We start from the raw sequence: 23183 nt of genomic DNA on the forward strand, positions 1-23183 counted from the left end.
AAGGAAAGGTATCCCTTCAAGGAAGAACTTGTATGTCTTCCAGGCAAATGGACCACCATGGAGAAGGGAATCAAGTACCTGAGGGAATTAGCCGTACGGGAAGTAATTTATGAGGACCTAGACAACGCACAAATATCCGCAGATCCAGATGAAGTCCAGTGTACACGACCCATGTGTCGGAAGCTTGTACGGAGTGCACCATCATCATATGCCAGCTCATTGGCAATAATGGCCTGGAAAGAGGATGAGGAACCCACAGTGGATGAAGTGGCTAAACAATTCCGGCAGTACGAAGAAAGTCTCTCCTCTTCCCTACAGGCCTGCGTCTCAGCTGTGGAGAAACTCTCTGAAGAGGTCCACCAACTTGAAGGGAATTTATCTTCCCCTCCACCTGAACAAACCAGTGTCCACCAACTAAAAGAGAATACTTTGGAGAAACTTTCTGAAGAGGTCCACCAACTTGAAGAGTTTATTTTCCTCCCCACCTCTACAAACCAGTGTCTCAGCTATTAGGGGTAAGCATTCATCTATGCAAGGAATACAATATGGTGGGTACACACCCCGCGCCACCCTGTGGTTTTACCTACGTGACCATGGAAAGGACATGAGAAAATAGGATGGAAAATCTACTGCGACCCTAGAGGCATGGGTACGTGAGTTGCAAAAGAAAACAATCGGGAAAAAGGGGTTCTCTGAAAAGCTTGCTGCTCCAACTTCCAGCAGGCAGTCCTTTAAACACAGAAACGAAGATTCTGTCCAAGACTAGAGGGGCCCTGCCTCCAGCCAGGGGGAGGAAAGGGACAATCGAGTTTATTGGACTGTGTGGATTCGATGGCCTGGCACGTCAGACACACAGAAGTACAAGGCTTTAGTAGACACCGGTGCACACTGTACTCTAATACCATCGAGCTATAAAGGGCCAGAGCCCATCTGTATTTATAGTGTGACGGGGGGATCCCAGCAGTTAACTGTATTGGAGGCTGAAGTGAGTCTAACCGGGAATGAGTGGCAAAAGCACCGTATTGTGACTGGCCTGGATGCTCCGTGCATCCTTGGCGTAGACTATCTTAGAAGAGGAAGTTTTTGAGAAAGGGAAGAAAATAGTCCAAATCCTTCTGAAGGCCGGTTTTGACATTAAACAGTTGTCTGCCTTGCCTGGTCTCTCAGAGGACCCTTCTGTTGTGGGGTTGCTGAGGGTCGAAGAACAGCAGGTGCCAGTCGCTGCCGGACATGCCAGGACTCCAGTACGAACTGGAATCAAAGGCAGCCAAGTGGTATGCCACAACTGATATCGCTAATGCATTGTTCTCCATCCCTCTAGCAGCAGAGTGCAGGCCACAGTTTGCTTTCACTTGGAGGGGAGTCCAATATACTTGGAATCGACTGCCCCAGGGGTGGAAACATAGCCCTACCGTTTGCCATGGACTGATCCAGTCTGTGCTGGAGCAGGGGGAAGCTCCTGAACACCTGCAGTACATTGATGACATCCTTGTGTGGGGTGACAAAGCAGAGGAAGTTCTCGAGAAAGGGAAGAAAATAGTCCAAATCCTTCTGAAGACCGTTTTGCCATAAAACAAAATAAAGTCAAAGGACCTGCACGAGAGATCCAGTTTTTAGGAATAAAATGGCAAGATGGACGTCGTCAAATCCCAATGGATGTGATCAACAAAATAACAGCTATGTCTCCACCAACTAACAAAAAAGAAACACAAACTTTCCTAGGTGTCGTGGGGTTTTGCCGAAGGCATATTCAAAATTACAGTCTGATTGTACACCCGTTCTACCAAGTAACCCGTAAGAAGAATGCTTTTGAATGGGGCCCTGAGCAACGACAAGCCTTTGAACAAATTAAGCAGGAAATAGTTCATGCAGTAGCCCTCGGGCCAGTCCGAACAGGACCAGATGTAAAGAATGTGCTCTACACCGCAGCCGGGGAGAATGGCCCCACCTGAAGCCTCTGGCAGAAAGAACCTGGGGAAACTCGAGGTCGACCCCTGGGGTTTTGGAGTTGGGGATATGGAGGAGCTGAGACCTGCTATACTCCAACCGAAAAGGAGATATTGGCAGCATATGAGGGAGTTCAATCTGCTTCGGAAGTGGTCGGTACTGAAGCGTAGCTCCTCCTGGCAGAACTGCTTGAATGTGTGCTTTTATGCCCTTTACTCAAAGTGCTTGGTTACAGAAGAAAGGCATGAGACCTTCAGCAGTGTGTGACAGTAAGGGGCTTGTTCCCAGTGCTGCTGCTAGTGTAGGATCTCATGCCCTACCTTGCCACAATGTGTGGGTTCTTCTGAGTTCCCAAATTTTGTATGGTCCTCCATATCTGATACTGAAGTCTGTATTCAGGCAGAAACAAACACTCATCTATGCTGTTGCTCACTTTTCAGAAAGGCGAAGAGGAAGTTCTTCATTAGTAGAATCATAGAATATCCCGAGTTGGAAGGGACCCATAAGGATCATCAAGTCCAACTCCTGGCACCGCACAGGTCTACCCAAAAGTTTAGACCATGTGACTAAGTGCACAGTCCAATCGCTTCTTAAATTCAGACAGGCTTGGTGCAGTGACTACTTCCCTGGGGAGCCTGTTCCAGTGTGCAACCACCCTCTTGGTGAAGAACCTCTTCCTGATGTCAAGCCTAAACTTCCCCTGCCTCAGCTTAACACTGTTCCAACGGGTCCTGTCACTGGTGATTAAGGAGAATAGGTCACCTGCCCCTCCACTCCCCCTCGCGAGGAAGTTGTAGACTGCGATGAGGTCCCCCCTCAGCCTCCTCTTCTCCAGGCTGAACAGGCCCAGTGACCTCAGCTGCTCCTCATATGTCTTCCCCTCTAGGCCCTTCACCATCTTCGTCGCCCTCCTCTGGACACTCTCCAACAGTTTAATGTCCTTTTTGTACTGTGGTGCCCAGAACTGCACACAGTACTCGAGGTGAGGCTGTGCCAGCGCAGAGTAGAGAGGGACAGTCACTTCCCTCGACCGACTAGCGATGCTGTGCTTGATGCACCCCAGGATACGGTTGGCCCTCCTGGCTGCCAGGGCACACTGCTGGCTCATATTCAACTTGCTGTCAATCACAACCCCCAGATCCCTCTCTGCGGGGCTGCTCTCCAGCGTCTCGTTGCCCAGTCTGTACGTATAGCCAGGGTTGCCCTGTCCCAGGTGCAGGACCCGGCACGTGCTTTTGTTAAACTTCATGCAGTTGGTGATTGCCCAGCTCTCCAATCTGTCCAGATCTCTCTGCAAGGCCTTTCCACCCTCAGCCGAGTCCACAACTCCTCCAAGATTGGTGTCGTCGGCAAATTTGCTCAAAACACCTTCTAGTCCTACATCCAAATCATTTATAAAAACATTGAAGAGGACTGGCCCTAAAATGGAGCCTTGAGGGGCCCCACTAGTGACCATCCGCCAGCCAGATGTGGCCCCATTTACCACAACCCTTTGAGCCCTGCCCGTCAGCCAATTGCTCACCCATCATATGATGTTTCTGTTTAGTTGTATGCTGGACATTTTGTCCAGTAGGGTCCTATGGGAAACCGTGTCAAAAGCTTTGCTGAAGTCCAAAAAGATCACATCAGCTGGTTTCCCTTGATCGACTAGATGGGTGATCTTATCATAAAAGGAAATCAAATTTGTTAGGCAGGACCTACCCCTCGTGAACCCATGTTGGCTGGGACCAATGACTGCATTGTCCCCCAGGTGCGCTTCAATAACTTCAAGGATCATCCTCTCCATAATTTTACCAGGCACTGACGTGAGACTGACAGGCCTGTAATTGCTAGGGTCTTCTTTCTTACCCTTCTTGAAAATTGGCACAGCATTTGCCAGCTTCCAGTCCAATGGGACCTCTCCAGATTCCCAAGATCGTTGAAAAATAATTGAGAGAGGTCCCGTGATGACATCAGCCAGCTCTTTAAGCACCCTGGGATGAATCCCATCCAGACCCATGGACTTGTATGGATCCAGGTGGAGCAGCAAATCCCACACACGTTCAGAGTCGGTTGGGAGTTTATCATTCCCACCGTCATGGTCCTCCAGGTCAGTAGTAGTAGTTCAACAGTAAAGAGATTTTATGGTTGACTTACTGGGAATTGAATGATGGGAAAGTGGTTTGTTCTACATCCCATGTTTAAACAGATCCTCTCTGAAGCACTTCTCTTACCGAGTGTTTTTCTTTTATTTACAGGCTGTGCCTTCCTAACATACTGCGAAAGGGAGTCTGCTCTAAAGGCCCAGAGTGCACTGCATGAACAGAAGACACTGCCAGGGGTGAGTCCATCTTGATCATCTTCTAAAGCAAACAAACAAAAAATAAATAAAATTAAATTGAAATGGATTACATATGGAGTTCCCATCTTGGGTTTGGAAGCATAATGGATTCAGTTGCTTGAATGATTCACTATCTGCATTGTGCTAATAAAATAAAATCAGGATACCACCAACCTACCCAAATGGTTTCCATGCAGAAAAAGAAAAGCCTTTTACTGTTATTGGGAGCTAGGAAAACAGTAATTAACTTGTTATGGGCTGGATTCTACCTGCTTTACTCAGGTGAGGAAAGGTTTTATGTGTATGACTGCTATGGTGAACTGCTCACTGGGTGCTACCTCTTACTATGTTTCTTCTATGAAGCAAGGTGTGGTACTGAGAAATCAAGAAACAGATCGCATTATTGAGTTATCATGGAATGAAAACATGTTCCTGATGACAAAGTGGTTTGACTCTGTTACTTTAGTATTCAAGCAGCTGTAGCAGATGGGAAAGGCAGTGAGACAAGGAGAAAAGAGAAAGAAGAGATGAACACAAGATAATGAGGAAAATTATTCACATGAGCAAGATATAAGATTCAGACAATGCAAGCAGAGCTAAAAATAGAATCAGTATTATGTGGGGAAGACCTGCTCTGCTGGGATGGGTTTCCAGTTTAGCAGTAATCAAAAGGAGGGAGGGAGATGCTATTTAGATTCAGCTGGGGTGCGTGGATTAGAAACAGCTGAGTGTAGCAGTCCTGCACTCTGCAAACCAAAATAAGGCTGGCTTGATGCTCAAGTCAGTGATCACGTAATTAAGAGTGGGATCCTGAGTGTCCCAGGTTGCATCTAAAACAAGAGGGAATTGATCCAAAAGTCTGTCATCTTTACTTGGTGTTGAATGACTAAGTCCTGTCTGCCCATAACCTACCTTTCCTCAAAACCTGAGATACACCAGTTGCTCTGTTTCTGAAGAAAGTGTTGGTTCTGCTCTGCTTGTTTCCATCATCCTGTGTGTGTTTACCTATCTCTTTGCCACCTTGCCAGTACAGAGATGCCCACATGCTTGCTCATCTACATCTATCTTTGCTTTAAAGGCTGTACCTTATGTAAAATATATACATACTTCATTCCCTAGAAATACATTTTTGTCAGCTGACAACTCCCTCAGAATTATTTTTTTACAGAAACCCATTAGCCACAGATTGAAAGTAACTTGGATCTTTTGGGGAGTTCAGTTTTTTCTTCCTTTTTGTTGTTTCTAACAAGTGATGTTTTCCTTTATCATTCAGGGGAGAGAGAATTAAGATCTGGCTGTGCAGAAAGCTACATATATATATATATGTTTATATGTATATATATTGAACAGGGATGTTCCAGATATTTTACCTGAATTTTTCTGAAATGAACTTGAAGTCGGAATGTGTTTATCAAAACCAGAGTTATCTTTGTGATGAATAGGATGTTGTATATTTAAAAGATGGTGAGTGGTATTCCAGTTGTCTTCACTGAGACTGTTTGTTTCCCTCATTTAGCAGCCAGACTACTCATTTGCCCATGGAGCTTGTATCTTTTTATGAGATTAATTTAACCTTGAAGTTGATGGAAATATCTCCAAGAAAAGAGTGAGACTGAGCCCTTAGGTTTAACCAAAAAAATGTATATTTAGGATTTTTTTAAGAAGACTTCTTTACATGTCTACACTTCTGAATTCTGCCTTGCATTTTAGGGATTCTAAATCACAAAACTCTTAAAATGAAAACTGTTTTAGACAGTTGGGAAATTCAGCCAGTTGAATTGAGATTAAGGCTTTCTTCCCATGTTATTGTCTGATTCTAGACTACAGGTAAAATGTTTTGTTCTTTAGTTGGTCACTTCTGCCATATACAGCCCATACTGGCCACGCTGATTTCAGAAGGCTTTTTTGTTTTTATCCATCTGCATCTGAACAGTGAGTCCTCTAAAATAGCAACCTGTTTTTTGAGAGTTCTGAGCACTGACTTTCACCATCCCTTTTACTTCTAGTTCTGCCTGTCTCAGGATTAAACCTTACTTTTCACCAGCAAACCCTCTGCGTGCAGTCTATTGCCAAGTTTCTGAACTCATCTTCTGAATGATGTCACTGTAGTTTATTTAAGGAAACTAGCCTTGTCTCTTGATTAAACTATTATGCCTGGATACCATTTTATGGTTCCTGTGTGAGTAGCAGAGAATTATTTATGACTTACCTGACTGCGCTTGATAACATGCACCAACAATATCAAGAATAGTTCATCATAAAGTAAAAAGTACTTGTAAGGTCAAGGGTCTAAGTCCTCATTCACATGAGTTCGCAGATAACACGTATAACACCTTCTCTTGACCCTCTGGAGTCTGTGACACAAACAGCACTACTGAGAAATTATCAAAAATAATTAACAAGGCTGGTATAGGAAGAGAAGTAGTACTACAGTGAGCCACTGAATTAAGACGCTTCTTTCCCCTCCATCAGTAAACTGTATTTGTCTTCTCTTGCAACATTGCTATTTATGTTCTTGTGTTCTGAAAAAGTTCAGTTGTTTTAATAATATGTACATGAATGCTAATGTATGGAAATGGTGAGGCATCGGGAGTTTGTGTCCAGATTCAGACGCCTTGCCTCTTAGCTATGTATCACTGTTTTTAGTGGAGTGGCTGCATGTACATATTTTACAGTAATTACTTTCTGGATGTGCTTTGCAAGATGACAGAAATATTTCACACATTTCCATGTTATATGTGGGACATAAAGTCATCTTGTGGAATAATCAAAGACTTCCAAGCAGGTATGTGTTGATTAATAAAGTCTTATGGCACTTTGGTTTTGGGCAGCAAGGAATCATGATGGATATTTTGAAGCAACTAGAATGGAATGTAAAGCATAAAATTATTAGTTGAATCCTCTTCCTCGAAATTAATTACTCTTTTGGATAGTTTGAAATTCTCGCCTATAACTGAAGGTTATAGCAGGGTATGTATGTGTAAAGAGCACTTTTGCGAGCATCAGCCATTCCAAATGAAAGCGTTTACTTGTGATTGTTTATTTTACATATAATAGGGGAGCTGGATGATGAAGTATATCATTTCTTTAATTTATAGAAATGCTTTGATGTTGCAGTAATTACATTAAAGGTCACATATCAAAGGTAATTTGGTTGAGCAGCTGTGATGGTTTCTCAGAAGCAGTCAATATTGCTGTCCGTGGTGCTGATTTCACCAAGGGGACTGCCAGATTAAAGGAGGTTTATTACCAGCCAGACAGGCACAAGAGAAATCAAGAACAGATTGGAGAGATGCACAATTCTCTTTCCTCACCTATAATTAACACTGTTCACCATAATTTGTGCTAATCCTTCATAGTGGGAAACCATGGTGGTGTTTTTTTTCCAACATCATAAAAAGCAAATTAGGCAAAGAAGAGTAATTTGGGGGAGAGGGAAGGAGGTAGTAGAAGAAAGTAAAAGTTGATTCACCCCTGGGATTTCTGATGCTGAGATCTCTCCATGATAAAATTCAGCATCAAAAACACAGCCCATGGTGTTGGGGAAAGCATGGATTGGGGTTGGGGGGAGTGAGCTAGACAATGACAGTGCAAGGGATGGGAGAATTATCTGTCTGCAGATTTGGTATATTACCTATTTGCCCCACAAAGCTCCACAGGAAATGAAATCAGGGAAATAAAATTATGTTTTAAGTGTAGTAATTTTGATTACAAATTATAGTAAAGGCAACTTTTTCTCCCCTTTTTTCTTTCTGAAGTGAATGGCAGAGGATAATGCTGAGAAATGTAATTATGCTATCAAGATCTACTTTTATTTATAGCACAAATAAACTGAGCTCATGTATGATAAGCACAGTGGCATTTTTTTCCTCTCTTTCTTTGTGGCTCTCAGGCACTGAGAGTGAATAGTCCATGTATACTTGGTTGGAGGCACTGCCTCTTTGCATAATGTTAAAATCTTCCTGTAAGACTTGTGAAGAATAATTATGAAATTAAGTAGCTAAGAAACTGTTAACCTCAGCAATCCACAGGGACACAGGGCTTCAGGTTGGGAATTAGGCTGGGTTTTTGTAGTGTATCTATTCCTCCTGAAATGGAGAGTGGTACTACTGGTATACTAAATTTCTCAGTCAAAACATCATTAGTTTTCTTCTGAATGGTTCTTGTGCTCTCTCTTCTGCCATCCAGAAAAAAAAAAAATATATATATATATTCTGCCTTGTTCATCATCATTCTCTTAAAAATACACACTCTTAACATTAGAAGACAGGTGAGCTCATGAGACTCTTATTAAGCACAGATTTAAAATAACTTGGAAACTGAACACAAATTTCAAAATAATTTTGCTGGTCAATATGTTGTTGGTCTTGTCTTGTCTTGGTATTTGCTTAAATTGTTATATATGTGTGGAAAAACCCCAAGCATGGGGGAGGGTCCTTGCAAATCTAGCTCTTGAATCCTTGTAATGAGGCTTAAAATGAGGCGTGTCATGTGGACTTCATAAGTCCTGCACATATAACAGGAATTTCACTGGTTGAGTAGAATTTGCTATAATTTTGGTCTGTTTTTTTTAATGTTTCAAAGCTTTTTCCAAAAGCTTGTTAGAATACCATTAAGCCACATATCACTCTGCACACTGTTATGCCAAAAATGGTATTATATTCCTGCACCTTCCTATTTCAAAGGTTTTCTCTACCAATGTAAATTGCGATTTGGTCAGCAGTGGCAGGCTGGATGGGTTCCATTGAATAAAGTAGCCTTATGAACGCACAGCCTGCTCACCATGCCCTTTAGATTTTGAAAGAAAACACATTTAATTGTTCCCCTGGGAGAAATATGTCTATTTTCTGAAGTTAAAAATGAAGATGAAAAGGACTAAAAACAGATTTGAGGTAAGAGACTTGCAAAAAACAGTCCTGTAGAAATACTTTGGTACTCTAAAATCTGTGGGTGTCAATGTCATGGTTAATTTTTTTTCCTCATTTCCTCCTTCTGACTGACAAGGCAATGGAAGGATTTTTGGATCTTGCTTTGGGGAGGGGAGGGGGCAAGAGATAGAGGAAACCATATGCACTTGCCATTTGCTAAAAACTCCTAGTTTGATAGTGCTGTTCTGTTCTCCAGATTAGATGAAACACCTGGGGCCTATCTGCTTGGTAAACATTAAAGTTCCATTTCACTAGTTAAAGATTGGCTTCTGTATCCCGACACAGCAGCCTCTAGAATACAAAGCAAATTCTCTGCTGCCCCCTCCAAAGAGCATTGGAGGGAAAGGATGCAGAGCAAGCCCTGTAGCAGAACCAGGGTGCTGGATGCATGCTGGTATCTCACCTGAGACTGGTGTATTCATCATACTTGTGGTGGCTGACCAAGCTTAGCCTGAGGTAACTCAAAATGGGAACCAGACTTCTCAGTTGTCTGAAATTTGGTGGCGCTTGAAGAATGGTGTACAAAAAATTAAAGGTAGTATTGTCTTGTCTTTGTTTTGACACCTTCTGGCTCTCAAAGGATGATTTCCAAGTTATTCAACAAAAGCTTTTGCTGGACCTTTATTTGCTTTATGTGTTATTCAATGACAACTTTCTTTTCTGACATGTCTGCCATAGGAGGATCAATCTAATTTTATGTACAACTGTAAAGATGAATGATAAGTAGAAAGGATTCAGGCAAGTACGAGCTGAATAAATTATAAAGGGCAAATGATGACAGGACTGGGAGTCCCAAGAGGCAGTGATATGATAACAGAAACTAAAGATGAATTTATGATGGATGTAGTTAGCATGTACTGAGGCTGTTAATTCTTCAGGGTAGTTTTACAACTTATTGTGATTGGAGCAATCAAAGTATTTCATTTTAAAGAGATGCTGTATATTTTCACTTGTCTGTTCTGCATTTTTGTATGTATGGCCTCATTTATATGCATAGCAGTAAACTCCCATAGGCTAGTCAAGCTTACCTTCCATCAAAGGGCTCCTATTCTCCAAACCATAATGTCACTGTTTATGCATAAATAAATAGATAATGTGTAACGATTTGAGGGCAAACCTGGATCTCAGTTTTTAAAAAAGTTTCCATTTTCATAGCACAGAGCAATCAAAACAGTTCAGATCCTGTAAGCAGCTGAGCACCTTCAGTTGCCTTCAAAGCCAAGCCTAAGGACTGAGTTAGCTCACAGATCCCTGATGGAAAAATTATATCTAACAAGTTTCAGGTAGGTCAAATTTTGGGCTTAAGCTACTTTAAGAAGCTGATGCAGCATCATAGAGTTAGAAGCAAATCTGATCTCCGAGCAGTTCTTAATTGCATTTCATTCATACTCTTATTTCTCTCTCTTGTTCCTTATTATTAAGGGTATTTGCATGAAAATTATATATATTTTCCTTCCTCTGAAGGGTTGTCTCTTGTCTGTGAGTAATGCTTACTCTGGACTACATTTGTGAATGCCATGGGTTTGATTCTGACTTCATTTACACAAGCGTACATCAGCAGTGATCTGACTGAGGTCAAGGGATTTATATGGCATAGGAAAGAGCAGAGTCAGCTATATTTGTCACTGCTGAAATGACATCATCGTGAACCAGTACCGTAGCTCTAAATGGGGAAGCAAATTTCTACCAAAAATCTTTGCATTTGAATATCTGATTTTACAAAACACTGAGAATCCCTGACACCTTCTGGGCCATTTAGTTGCTCATGGGTTTTTACTAGAGAGAGGTCCCATCTCCAAACTGTAGGAGTTAGATCATTGCTGTCTTGGTGTTTCAGTGGCGTTAGCCATTAGCTACTAATGAACCCTAAATAGTAGGGTTTCCAGTACTGTCGTGCTGATTAAGGAGATAATGGATACACCCAGGAATAACTTCCAAGCACTAGACCTTCGCTTCTACTTCCATGTTCTCAGTCAGAGAGAGGGGAAGAGAAAAACAGGTGCTGTTAAAGACTCAGTTAACTTCTTTGTCTCTACAGTCACAGGAATGGCAGTGTGAAATACTGTATAATACTGCAGTAAAGCACTTCAGTGAAGGTGCTGCAGAGTTGCATGGTTTGGACTCTCACTGGTGGCTGCCTCCACTATAGGTTTACTAGTGGTAGCTGTACTACCCATAGCTTACTTTGTAAGCTGTCTGCTCTGTGCTTCTATATGCAATGTGTATGTGTCGTCAAACCCTTCAGATGCTCAGTTAAACAAGAGTAATTCTGTTCAAAAATAAAACAGCAAAACCAAAGCAAATCAAAAGGGGGTTGAAGACCATACATAGGAGTGATGGATCAAGTTTGCGTTATCTGCTGCCAAAATTATCATAGAAGCAAAAGTGTGTCTTAGTCTGGTTTAATTCAACTCCTCTGTATAATAGGAATGAGAACTCTACAGCACAGACTTGAATGCTGTGGGGCAGCTATGCTCCCTGACTAATTCCTGGGGAAGTTACACAATAAGGACTTGGATCTTGGTTGAAACACTTGTTGTTAGTGCTACCCATGGTAGCAAGGTTAGGAACATCTAGGCATGTAGTAGTACATCTAGGCCTGTAGTATGTACTTTGAGTTGTTTTGGAGACACTTCAAGCCTTAACACAAACACAGCCAGTAGCTGCAGAAAGCTGCGTATCCTGTATTAAATAATCCAAGTGCATCATTAACCTTAAAACTGTGCTTAAAGTTGAGAAGACCTGTTTAAAGAACTAGCTGATCTGCAATCCTTCTGGGAGTGGCATAGGCTGCCCCAATTCTTTGCGTGTGGCTGGTTGGCTTTTGATGGGACTTGACATAACGTAACCCACTTAGCTTCTGTGCTTCCCTCATGCTGGGCTCTGCCTCTGGCGGGGAGCATGGCTGTGGGGCTGTGTGATGGGCTGGGGCAGCTCTCTGAAGGGACTTGCTCTCTTGAGCAGCTGCAGAGAGAGCTGTGCAGTGGCACTGCATGTATGAGTTGCTGCACTTGACTGGTTCCCAGCAATGTCAAGTCTTTCTGATTAGTTCCTGTAAGTACAAGGACAAAATTAAGCCTAACCTAGTCTTTCAAATAAGAAATGTGCATTTCCCATTTTTCTCTTTAACAGGAACTTCTTATATCTTGTTTCCCATACTTTTTTGCTTCTTTCTACCATGTCACCCCTTTAAAAAAAAAAAAAGTATTGTCTCATTAAAATACAACTCTTTTTAAAAACATACACCTTCAAATTCCTTTGAGTTCTGTACTAAATTTTGACCTTGAGATGCACACACTTTCAGCTCCAAGTGAACTCTGGTGCTCGAATGCACTTATTCCCTTCTTTTCCCCATAGATATGGGAAGCTACAATCCTTAGAGCCTCTGCTGCATATTTTCTTTGGCATGTTGGGGGAAAAACTGTTTTGATCACTGGCTTTGTAGGCAGGTTTTGGCAGAGCAAGTCTTGTCCAACTATAACTAATCCATTCCAAGCTCAGGTTGTTTCTTTAAACAGATGGAGTGAATTTGTTTTTCTCCTGCTGTGTGAATAGCTCAGTCATTTCTTTGCTACTATAGGGACTTGGGACTTTACGTGGTAAATATGTAACTTATAAGACATGCTGGCATGAGCTTCTGATTTGGTTTATAGCTTTGATCAGTGGAATAGCACTTTGTATCCAGGGTAGCAAAACTGGAATTGGATTTTCTGAGCCTTTTTATTTATGGCTGGCTTACAATCAGCCCCACTGGCAATATCTTCCTTGATAAACATATGAGAGGTTGCATGTCTTCTGTGCTACTTAGCAGTGTCCTTTCTCAATAAAGTCACGCTAGTTCCTCACATCTGGCCAAACAGCATTGTCTCCTTCTCTGCTACATCCCATCTTGCTCTGCATGTTTGTCCTTGCTGTCTCTTATCTCCTTTGTAGATTTGCTGGAAACATTACCCTGTGTTTGCATAGTGCCCGCCTAGTGAAATGAGTTGAGATTAGAGCCGCTAAGGCAGAACACGCTGCTTCCCAACTACTTCTGCCTGGGAGATCATGTAATTTCTCCAGAAAAGGGGAGAGATTGGGCTACTGATCCTTTTCTCATTTTGTGATGCTGCACATATGTAGATCCAGCTTGTAAATTTGATGTTTTTTTGAAATTATGAGGCTCAGCATATATTTTTTTATAAAAATTTTTCAGCGTAGGCTCACGTTGCCCAAGAGAAGAAAAAGCAGTCAGAGGGTGGTTCGCTTCTGTTCTTCCTTAGAACAAATGGGGATCGATTTTTCTGTGCCTGATCCTGCATGGGGGAGGGGAGGTGGTGGTGGGAAAGCCTTACAGGCTAGCTATTTTGGTGGCAGCAACTTGCAACAGCATCTTCATTGCTTGATGTTGCTGTATTTTCAGCTGGGAGGGGAGAAGCAGAGATGCTCCAGGAGAAGCTGGGTACAGCATATCACCGGCATCCAGGAGTCAGGCAGCTGCTGAGGGAAGCCTGGGGAAACGTGTTTGTGGGCTCAGTATGGTTTTTAGAAGCTGTATTGTAGGCTGTACAAATGTGAATGAATAAAACAGATGTGACACCCTTCAAAGAGAATGTCTCAGGTGCCAGTGGAGGTCCCAAATTTATCTGTATTGCTGTGTTTCTCTTTTATTTTTATTTTATTAAGCCTCAAACCTTTTCCATCAGCACTCCGAGCTCAAGATGCCATAGCACAGTGATAATGCCTCTGAAGTGAGCCTGTCCAAACTAATTTCATTGTCCTTGTAGAGTGAAGTGCAAGAATTAAGCAGATAGCACAAATGGGTCCAGATAAATTGGGTATTTACAGTTATTTCAGTTTGGATAATCTAATGTGATGTTCATTGTGCAGCTAAGAAATGTGCTTCTCAGTGAGGGGAGTTCCTATTCTGTTCTCTCTTTTGCTGGGTGTAAATTCAGAGGAGCTCCATGGACTCTTGTGGAATTTAAGCTACTTTACATCAGTGCAGCTCAAATGAGGATCCAATCCTCTTTCTTTAGGTGCCCTGTAAAGCTGCCTCCCTTTAAAGGTACAGCCAGGGGAGCTGGAAGGTCATTTTATTTTTTCCTGGTCCATGGTTGTGTTATTGAACTCCTTCGCTTTGGGGAATCCATCTTTCTTTGAGTGCCTCTTTGCTCCAGCACAGTCGCTCTGACTGACAACTCGAGTTGCTCTCCAGATCTGGCATTGCTGCTGACTTTCTGGATGGCACTGCAATCACATCTCCTCATTACCAATGCCTTGCTTTCTTGGTATTAGCACTGTGGGGCTGTATTCTGGTTTTCCACCAATTCTGGCTGAAAACTCCTAGCAATCTCAGTTGAAAGGCAGGGGATTTATACCACTCAAAGGCAGATCCCTGCTACTTTCTGCTCCGTTTCTTTGCAGGATGTGTTGCTTCTCCTTCCCTTCTTCTGGTCCATCTGTTCCCTGCTCCTGCCCGCCCGCCCCCCCCCCCCCCCCCCCCCCCCAACGAACATTCTGTGTTGCTGGGCAATCTTAATTAACTTAATTAACTTAATCACATTTGGGCCCAGTGTTTTTCCTGCAGACCCTGGACTGTGCAGTGCTTAGGCCTTGGTTATTAGTTTACACAATAAATGAAGCCCATTAGAAGAGGATAATCAGGGCTTGGAGAAGGCCACCTCACTCGTTATCTGAGGAGGGTATGTTAAGCCTCTGTAGTTATTAATCATACTTTCCCATGCAGATAGCTGAAGATTAAGAATCACATTTATCCTCTTTGTTCCTTTTTTGTGTGTGCTGATGTGCAAATGCTCTTTATTATCACCATTAGGATAATTCACAGCCCATCCAGTCAGCCAGGACCACTCCTGAGATGTTGCTTGAAGTCTTGCACCTATCCATAGTGGCTTGGTGATACAGAACAGAGCCACTGGAGGTCTCGCCATTTATATGCTGGAAAACATCCTTGAGAGTCCTGGAAAGTCTCTTCTAGCTGTTACTGAATTGCAGTATCCTGTCCAGAGGCCAAGAGAGTTCTGAACAGAAGCTGACACTATTACAAGCACTAAGTTTAACAGCAGCACTCTTGATGTCACTTGCTTTGCCTTTTAATACCAGCTCTAACCTTGAACTTGGACTAAGGACGTGCAACCTTGTAGCTTTTTGAAACCTAGCCTAAATACCCTTTTAATCAAAGTGAATGACCCTTTTTCCCTTTCTTCATTTAAAGCACTTAAATCAACAAGGATAACATCAGCTTTGTACCAGGTGGACTTGAGTGTTTCTAATTTTTTTTTTTTAGAAAAGTATTTATTTCATCAGAGAATTGTCTTAGTTTGACTTTTTTTTTCCTAGAAATAGCTCTGTTTTCTTTTTTTTTCTTTTTTTTTCTGGCAGCTACAAAATAAAAAGTCTTCATCAAAAGCCAGGTGCTTGTGGAAGGTGGTTGGAGTTTTCTCCCTAGAAAGACTTTGGTCATGGAACATTTACTTCAGTGCAATTGTTTAAAGCAACAGTTAACAACTAACTTGAGTGTAATGACTGGACAACCATCCAATGGCAGATCACATCAGGGTATAACTATTTGCACATCCTTTCCTTTTATGTTCTCTGACAGCTTTATAGAAGCTACATTCCAGTTTTCTTCTTGTTGCACTTAATACTTCTTTTCTTTAAGTGGGTTTAGCTTCTGAAGTAGGGGCCAGGTTAGCGATGCACAGAAATCCTACACCAATAAGTCCATGGTATCTATCATTCAAACTTTATCATCAGTTTATCCACTTGCTAAAACCTGGATTCACTCCATCCAACCTGGAGTGAGAGTCACTAAATATCAGTCTGTCCATCCTAAAATTACTTGTCCATTGTGTGAGGAAAGGTACGTGTCCAGAATGAGAACAGTTCATACCATTTCTTTTACTGAAGGAAATTCCTAACTGGCTTCTTCTGAAGAAGCCTTAAGGGCAGGTGGGTCTGTTTCCCTCACACTTGGAATGATGACATTAATATGGGATGCCTAAGCTTCCCAAATGCTGTATATAAATACTGAATCTGCATATCCAATGGAGATCAGCGTTTCTGTCTTGACGTGGAATCCAGGTGATACTGGTCTGCGTCACCTGGTGACCAGACTCCTTTTATTTTGTCCTAAGCCCTGATAGTGTTCTTGATAAGGCCCTACTGAGTCTTCTGCATTGTATTTAATCTTATTTAAATTATTTTTCTCTAGAAACAATTCAAGCCCTTTCAGTCTGTGAAATCATGGTAGTTTGGATCAAGTATTTGAGACTGATTCCTTCGATATATGTTAGGGAACTCTTGTTGAAATGAGAGGGCCAGAAAAACAAATAACCCAAGAGGCAGGCGTGACATTTGCTGGACATATGGAGCCTCCCAGGTACCAATCCCTGCCCTACCTAATGCAGACTAAGAACTGAACAGGCACTGGCTTTCCTCTGTCCACCCCAGTTAAGTTTCCTGCTCAGCAGATTCTTGTCTATTTGAAGAGAGAATGTTTGCACATGTACTTCCTTTATTTTCTCTTCCCCTCTATTTTTAGTTAAATTACTGAGTTATTTTTACCTGAAATACTAAGGATATTTTTTGAGTAGGAGAAAATTTTTGTATGGACTTTTTTTGTATGACCTTTGAGGCACAATGCCAGACCTGGTTGATTGTTAGAGGACTGTAATCTGTAGGGTTTTGATGTGCTGTAACAAGAAGGGACTGGGATATAGACTAAGTTTACTCTTCCTGTGTCTTCCTTGGGTGGGCAAGTAGTGCCAAGAGAAAAGTGTAATGGGAAAATACATGCCTATGATAAGGTGTGGTTTTTGAGGGCTGAAGCAGAGAACCAGGATTTGGGAAACCTAGGTATAGTATTTGCCTCTGATGGGCAAGTCAGTGAACCTATCTTTGCCTTGATATCTAATAAAATGGAGCTAATTAAGCTTCCTCCACTGTTACCTCTTTGACTACTGACACTTAGTTTTCCAGAGTAGGATCTTTCCTTTCATATGCGTTTGTGTTTGGGTACAGTACTTAGTACTGACAACCCCTGCTTTTGACTACAGTGTCCTAGACGTTCCTGTGATACTGACAAAGGATGATAACTGTTGGGAGGGAAAAGCTTTCTTCCAACATAAGGTGATGGCTCAGGATGACTCTTGCCTTTCAGAAAAGGGTTGTCTCTTTCTTCTGTCTTGTGATTTCCCTTATTTATGTTCAGGTCAGAGTGGCATTCTTACTATTACTTTAAAAAAAAAAGCGGGGGAGGGGGGAGTAAAAGAAAGGAGAAATTCTTAGATTCATGCTGTACTTGTCCATAATGTATTTGACATCTGTAATAAAATTTGGGTCAGATACACTTTTCAATAAAAAGAGGCATCTTGCAAACAGCCCCATGCTTGTATTAGGGTCATGCTAAGAATAATAGAGACCAAGTATTCCTCACTCCCTACTTTCCTTTTCTCCAAGACATAATACAAGATGCCTATTGTGTTCTACCACATCTCACCAAAGGGCACAAAAGATGCTGATTAGCAGGGAGCAAGGCTCCTCAAAGTTATTCTAGTGCCTCTGAGCACAGGGAGAAGGTGGAGCCTTTGCATTGTCTTGCTTGTTCAGGTGTCCTCTCCCCCTGCCTAGGTGAGAACTGCAGGAGGGAAGGAGGCCTTTTGTCAAGGGGGATTTATTTTTTTCTTGCTATTGCTTCACGGGGAGGATGAATGTTTGTGACAGGGCAGTGTCCTGAGGAGAGGTGAGGGAATGTTATAGTGGCATGTGGAAGAGATGGTCTTAGGTAACCTCCTTTCAGTGTAGGCCTCCCACACTGCTCACAGGTGCACAACCATTAGTCCTGTGTGCAGGAAAGGTCTTATCTGTGTTATCTTAGCACCGAGGGTGATGTCTTTCTGTAGCTGTACACTGTCCACCCATGCTAGAAAAGTTCATGTGATATCACATCGGCACCAAGCTCCGATCCGTTCACGTCTAGGGATGGCTCTAGGCCTTGACTGCCTCATGCATCTGGCCCTGCCAATTCTTGATTGGTGGCCCAGGTGTCCTGATCTGGCTCCTCTTTTGAATATCAACCTCTGGTTTTTAGTCCTCAAGAATGCTTTTAACATTGAACTTCAGTCAAGCCTTATTCACTTGTGGTGAGAACTGGAAACAAGGAGATCACTGAATTTCATTTGTGTCAAACTCCTTGAAGCTAAGTTATGCTGGTAAAGGGCTTATTTACCTCAAACTTCATGCCCAGAGCTGCTCTGAGATGCTTTCATTGAATCTCTCCTTCTATTGAATGGCATTTTCTGGCATAGATGGTGAAATCTAGTTTTCTCCAGGGGTGCGACGCCTGTTCTCCTCTGTCCAAAGCCTGGTTGTGCTTGACAAACATGTCAGGAGTTGCCATCTGTTTGGTGCTGCATACCTGCACTTCTCTTTTTTTCCCTTCTTTTTCCACAGCCTACTGACATCCTTTGCTGTATTTGAGGGGTTAGTGTAGATCAAAATCCTCCCAGGATCAAAAAACCTTCTGCGTGCAATCCTTACAGTTACAAACAAGGTCTTTCACTGACAAACACGGTGCATTTTCAGCAGCCTATCAGCCTTGTTTCAGTCATAGCTTTTGATTTCACAGGGAAACTCTTTTCTGCCCTTCTTCCAAATTCATTAGGAGGGAAAAAAGGCTTAGTTTGGCTGGGTGAACAAATGAGGAACAGCTTTCTCGAGACTTTCTCCAAAGATTTAATGTAACTACTGGGGGTTTAGTTGGCTGTGTCAAGTAGAAGATGGAGAACTTCAGTGGGGGACAGATGTGTCTAATGCGAAGAGGAAGACAGGTTTCAAAAACTTGCCTGTGTTATATTATTCTCGTATTTTTTTCAGTATGTATGTTCCTTCCCTGTAAGATTCTTGCTCTTTAAATTGCTGTTCAATATAACCTCTGGTGTTTGAAGAGTTAGGTGGGTCTGCAATATATTCTGGAAGTTGGATAAATGGCCTTCAATAAAGGATACTAATTACTATGGACAATTATTTCTTGCGAGTTTTTTCTTTCTACAGCTTCAAGCATGCCTTTGAAGGAGATGCACTGAAAGTATAAGCATTAATGAACAGTCTTCTGACTAGCTTGGATCTTCTGTATTATACCTCTTGGGGCTTCTGAAAAGCTTTCTGTGACATAGGCATGGAAAACTGAATGCAAATAATAATTTTTCAAATCCATTAGTAGAGGTTCCTATTAGCTTTCAGCACTATGAAAACACTTTGCCAAACAATTTGTGGTTTTGTTTTTTCTAGAATATGTGATAATCCTTTCTTATTTTCAAAAGACAATTCTGTTTGGACTTTGGGGGGAAAAAGTCCGTTTCTTTGCCGCTTCCTACTCTGTCAGGAAAATACAAAAGTAGTGAGTCTAAATGATACATGATACTCAAATGATACATGATACCCCTTTCCATACTAACGCAGGGAAATACATACTTTTTGCTGGGGCAAATAATTGGTAATATTTCAGGACAAATAATCCTGGTACCCCATAATTCATATTATATTATTAAATGTCTATCAGTAGAAAGCTCTTGAAGTTTAGGTCTGTAACTGTTTACTCATGGTGTTACTGGGTTTGGTAGTGTTCTCGTTCACCCAGATACATAGTGATAGCAAATACACTCACTGATAAGTGGCATGCAGATGAAACATTGCTTTCAAGAAGAAAATGAGAAATCCTCCCTTGGTGCCTGCTTCATCGGGGTCTGTTTATTTGCCAGAAGAGTCTGTTTCATTCCTAGATGATTTTTCTTTAATTTTGAGCATCCACACTTCTTAGGGTACAAGTAGTTGGCACATGGATCCTTCAGAAGATGGGAAAAAAATGTAGATGATGTGCTCTAATGATGTACTCTAAAGCACTGCTTGTCAGGAAGTAGGAGACACAAACCCATTTCAATCTGTGCTTATTTCTTAGGGGATCATACACGTGCTGGCTTGCCTCAGCAGCCTGTCTTGAGGAGTGCATGCACAGTAAATAACCTGATTTCCCTGCTGCATGAAGTGTATTTTCTGTCTTGTCTGAAGCAAGGAGGTGCTAGTCCTCCTTTGAAGAGTTTTCTTAGTTTGCTGATTAAGAACTGTCTCCTGAACACCTCATTCACATTCACGAGAGCATGCCTTTCTCTCCTGCAGTTAATTCCTTAACTCTTTCCTCTGGTGCCTTGCAAAGTAAACTACCCTAGCGTCTAACTAAATAATTGTGAATCCATATTTTTGGCTGGAAGACCAAGCTTCTGCAAGGCATTAAATGGTTATATGAAACAAATAGTAGCTTATTATAGTAATAGTAGCTTATAGTAAGTATACTTATTACACATTTCCTCATATAATTTGCATTACTTGGGAGGTGGGAGGCATGGGGGAATTGGGAGCTGCGGTAAGTTTATCTAAATTTTAACAAATTTGAGATCTGTTCTGTGGATGACTGTCCATCTCTTGGTCACAATCACCTTACCTATTATCAAAGAAATAGTCAACAAAATGTAGGAAAGCAGTTTTATGGGAAATATGAAAGCTGATATTGCTAAATAGTTAAAAACTTGGCATTTTTAGAAAGGAATACGTTCAAAGGTTAGCAGAATCTCTAAGAAAATGAGTATTATAGAAACCTTGTTCCAAAGTATACTGAAACAATTATGTAATAAAACTTTATTTAAATGAAAATACTGCTTGCAATTCTGATGAAGCTTTACATTTATGAAAAATACACAAATCATAAGTGATGTAAAAAAGAGGACTCACAAATCTGGAAAGCATAAAAAAGTAGCAAAACCCCCTTTCCCTGGGGAAAGGGAGGATCCTGACAGGAAGAGACTGGCGAATTCCTGCTACATCGAGCTCTTCAGATTATGCCCCAGGCAGAAGAGTCCTCAAAGGGCTGCCACAAGAAGCCCTGATGACGATGACTTTCCACTGTGCGCTTATTCATTACCACAGGCAGATCTTTGCACTGGGAAGATCTGAAACTGCCCTGTGCAGCTGAGGTTGCTGAGGCATCTTTTTCACAAGCTGCTGAAGCTCAGGATCCAGGCTGGGTGTGCTGTTTCATAATGCTTGGCACTGGTCCCTGGGATTTTGATGCAGGCTCCCGGCAATTTGGGGCTGAGGCTGGTCTGGTAGTGGACCAGTTTGGGGTACGGCTGCAGCGGTGCAAGGGACCACTTCTCTCTGGGGTGGGTGGGGAGCTCCACAAGCGTGTTGGAGCCTGAGATCTACTACAGCACGATGATGCATCCAGTAGCATATGGGCTGTGTGTACACATAGCGTATCTGCTTGCTGCTGACTCACTGGTGCATCCGCAACCACCACTCGTGTGCAGGAGAAGTCGTCCCTCCGTGTGGCCGAGTCCCACTGCTGGCTGATGTCATCTTGGGAGTCTGCGGGAATAAGCAGTTGTATTAAAAAAAAACAACAAACCAACCATACATCACAAAAAACACAAAGGGGCTTTCCGAAATTGGCATTGAAACGGGATTTTAGTTTCCTGGTGGAGGTGAAGACAATGAAAAGGCTCTTCAGACTTTGTTGCTGTTTTTGATATTTGTGGGTTAGCCAAAAGAAAGTGACTCATTTTTGTGTGGAGAACTCTGCTGGGGGGAGGGAAGAAGTAGATTGGATTTTCTGGCAATGTGTAGAAGAGCAGTGATGATTTTATACAAAGCCGGTGGGTAGATTCTTCTTAAATATGCATTCAGCAGCTGTTTTGTTCAGCTGTTTTGTTCTGCTCCCGTTGGAATCAGAGGAAGAAGTTCATCGGGATTCCTTGGAAGTAGGTGCAAGAGAATGGTGCGATCATGTCCTCTGTGTGAGCTATCTGTAGTGTCCGTCCCCACTACAAGTTGGGGGAAAAACCAGACAAGGCTTAGCAGGCTCTCTACAAGTTTGCAAACGATAGCACGCTCTTATTTCCAAGGAAACTACTTTTCTTTATACCGAGAAGCTGGTGGGAGTCATGCAGTGGGTAGGTGAATACAGTTCTCAGATGGGCTCAGTGGTGGCAGACATGCTAGTTTAACTGGAATATGCAGTCAAGTGATTTGACTTTTAGATTAGGCTCAGGCAGGTGCAATGTTCTGCCCTTGCAGTGCTTGTGTGAGCCCACTGCTCCTGCCCTCTGTTTGGATATCGCTCTGCCCCTTACTGGGGCTTCATGCGTTAACTCCAGGCTTGCTGCTGTGGCTGCCAAAGGTTTAAGAGTGCAAAGAAAACTGCTGTGATCCTAACAGGCTCCCGAGGCTGTCCTGTGGTTGTTCCCCGGCTGTACCATAGGGTTGGCTCTTCCTCATGCTTCACAGGCTCTTTAATAATGTAGAGAGCCCTGATGCGTGATCCTCCAGGCTGTGGGCAGTTACTTGTTTTCTGTTGGCCTTGAGTAGACAGGGCAAATGAGATTATTGCCCATCTGCCCTGATGGTTTGTGGGGAGAGCATCTCACCTGAGGGTTCCCAAAGTGGCTTTGTGCACAGTCAGCTGGGTGGTTCAAATTGCCTGAGCTGCTGATCTGAACAAAACTGATGGATCTGAGCCTGAAAGCAAGAAAACTGCTTCCCCATACTGTGGAGAGATGCACAGGTGACTGTAGCATCGCTGCTGCAAGCTGGGTAGGGCTTTGTAGTCTAGATGCTGTAGCTGGGCTGGCTGGATGCTGCTCACCCCGGTACCTTCTGTGGAGGCAAACATCTGGGTAGGCTTTCACTGTTCTTTATATCTGCAAAGCAGGTGTTAACACTTTGAACTACCGTTCTCACACCTAATAATCCACCCTGACAGATGACAGGGTTTCTTTTGTCAATGCTTGCCTGTATTTCCCAGGTGGCCTCCTGCAGTGAGGGGAAACAGGGTTGTGGTATCCATTTCAGGCACCTATCCCCAGCCCACGGTACGCTATCTGGAAATGAAAGATTCCAGCCAGACTTCACACAGGCACTGCACAGGAGATGGAAAC

At 42.5% G+C, this 23183-nt stretch overlaps 1 protein-coding gene across 2 annotated transcripts in view; it reads left to right on the forward strand.

Moving 5' to 3' along the window:
* LOC310888764 (CUGBP Elav-like family member 4) overlaps nucleotides 1-23183 on the forward strand; it is an 815597-nt gene that overhangs the window by 97170 nt on the left and 695244 nt on the right. For both annotated transcript variants that reach the window (XM_083815832.1, XM_083815833.1), the window contains exon 2: nucleotides 4185-4267. In XM_083815832.1, coding sequence (XP_083671958.1) covers nucleotides 4185-4267 — 83 coding nt within the window. The remainder of the gene's footprint in view (nucleotides 1-4184; nucleotides 4268-23183) is intronic.

The sequence above is a fragment of the Anser anser genome, assembly GCF_964211835.1.
Source record: "Anser anser genome assembly, chromosome: W".
Lineage (NCBI taxonomy): Eukaryota > Metazoa > Chordata > Aves > Anseriformes > Anatidae > Anser > Anser anser.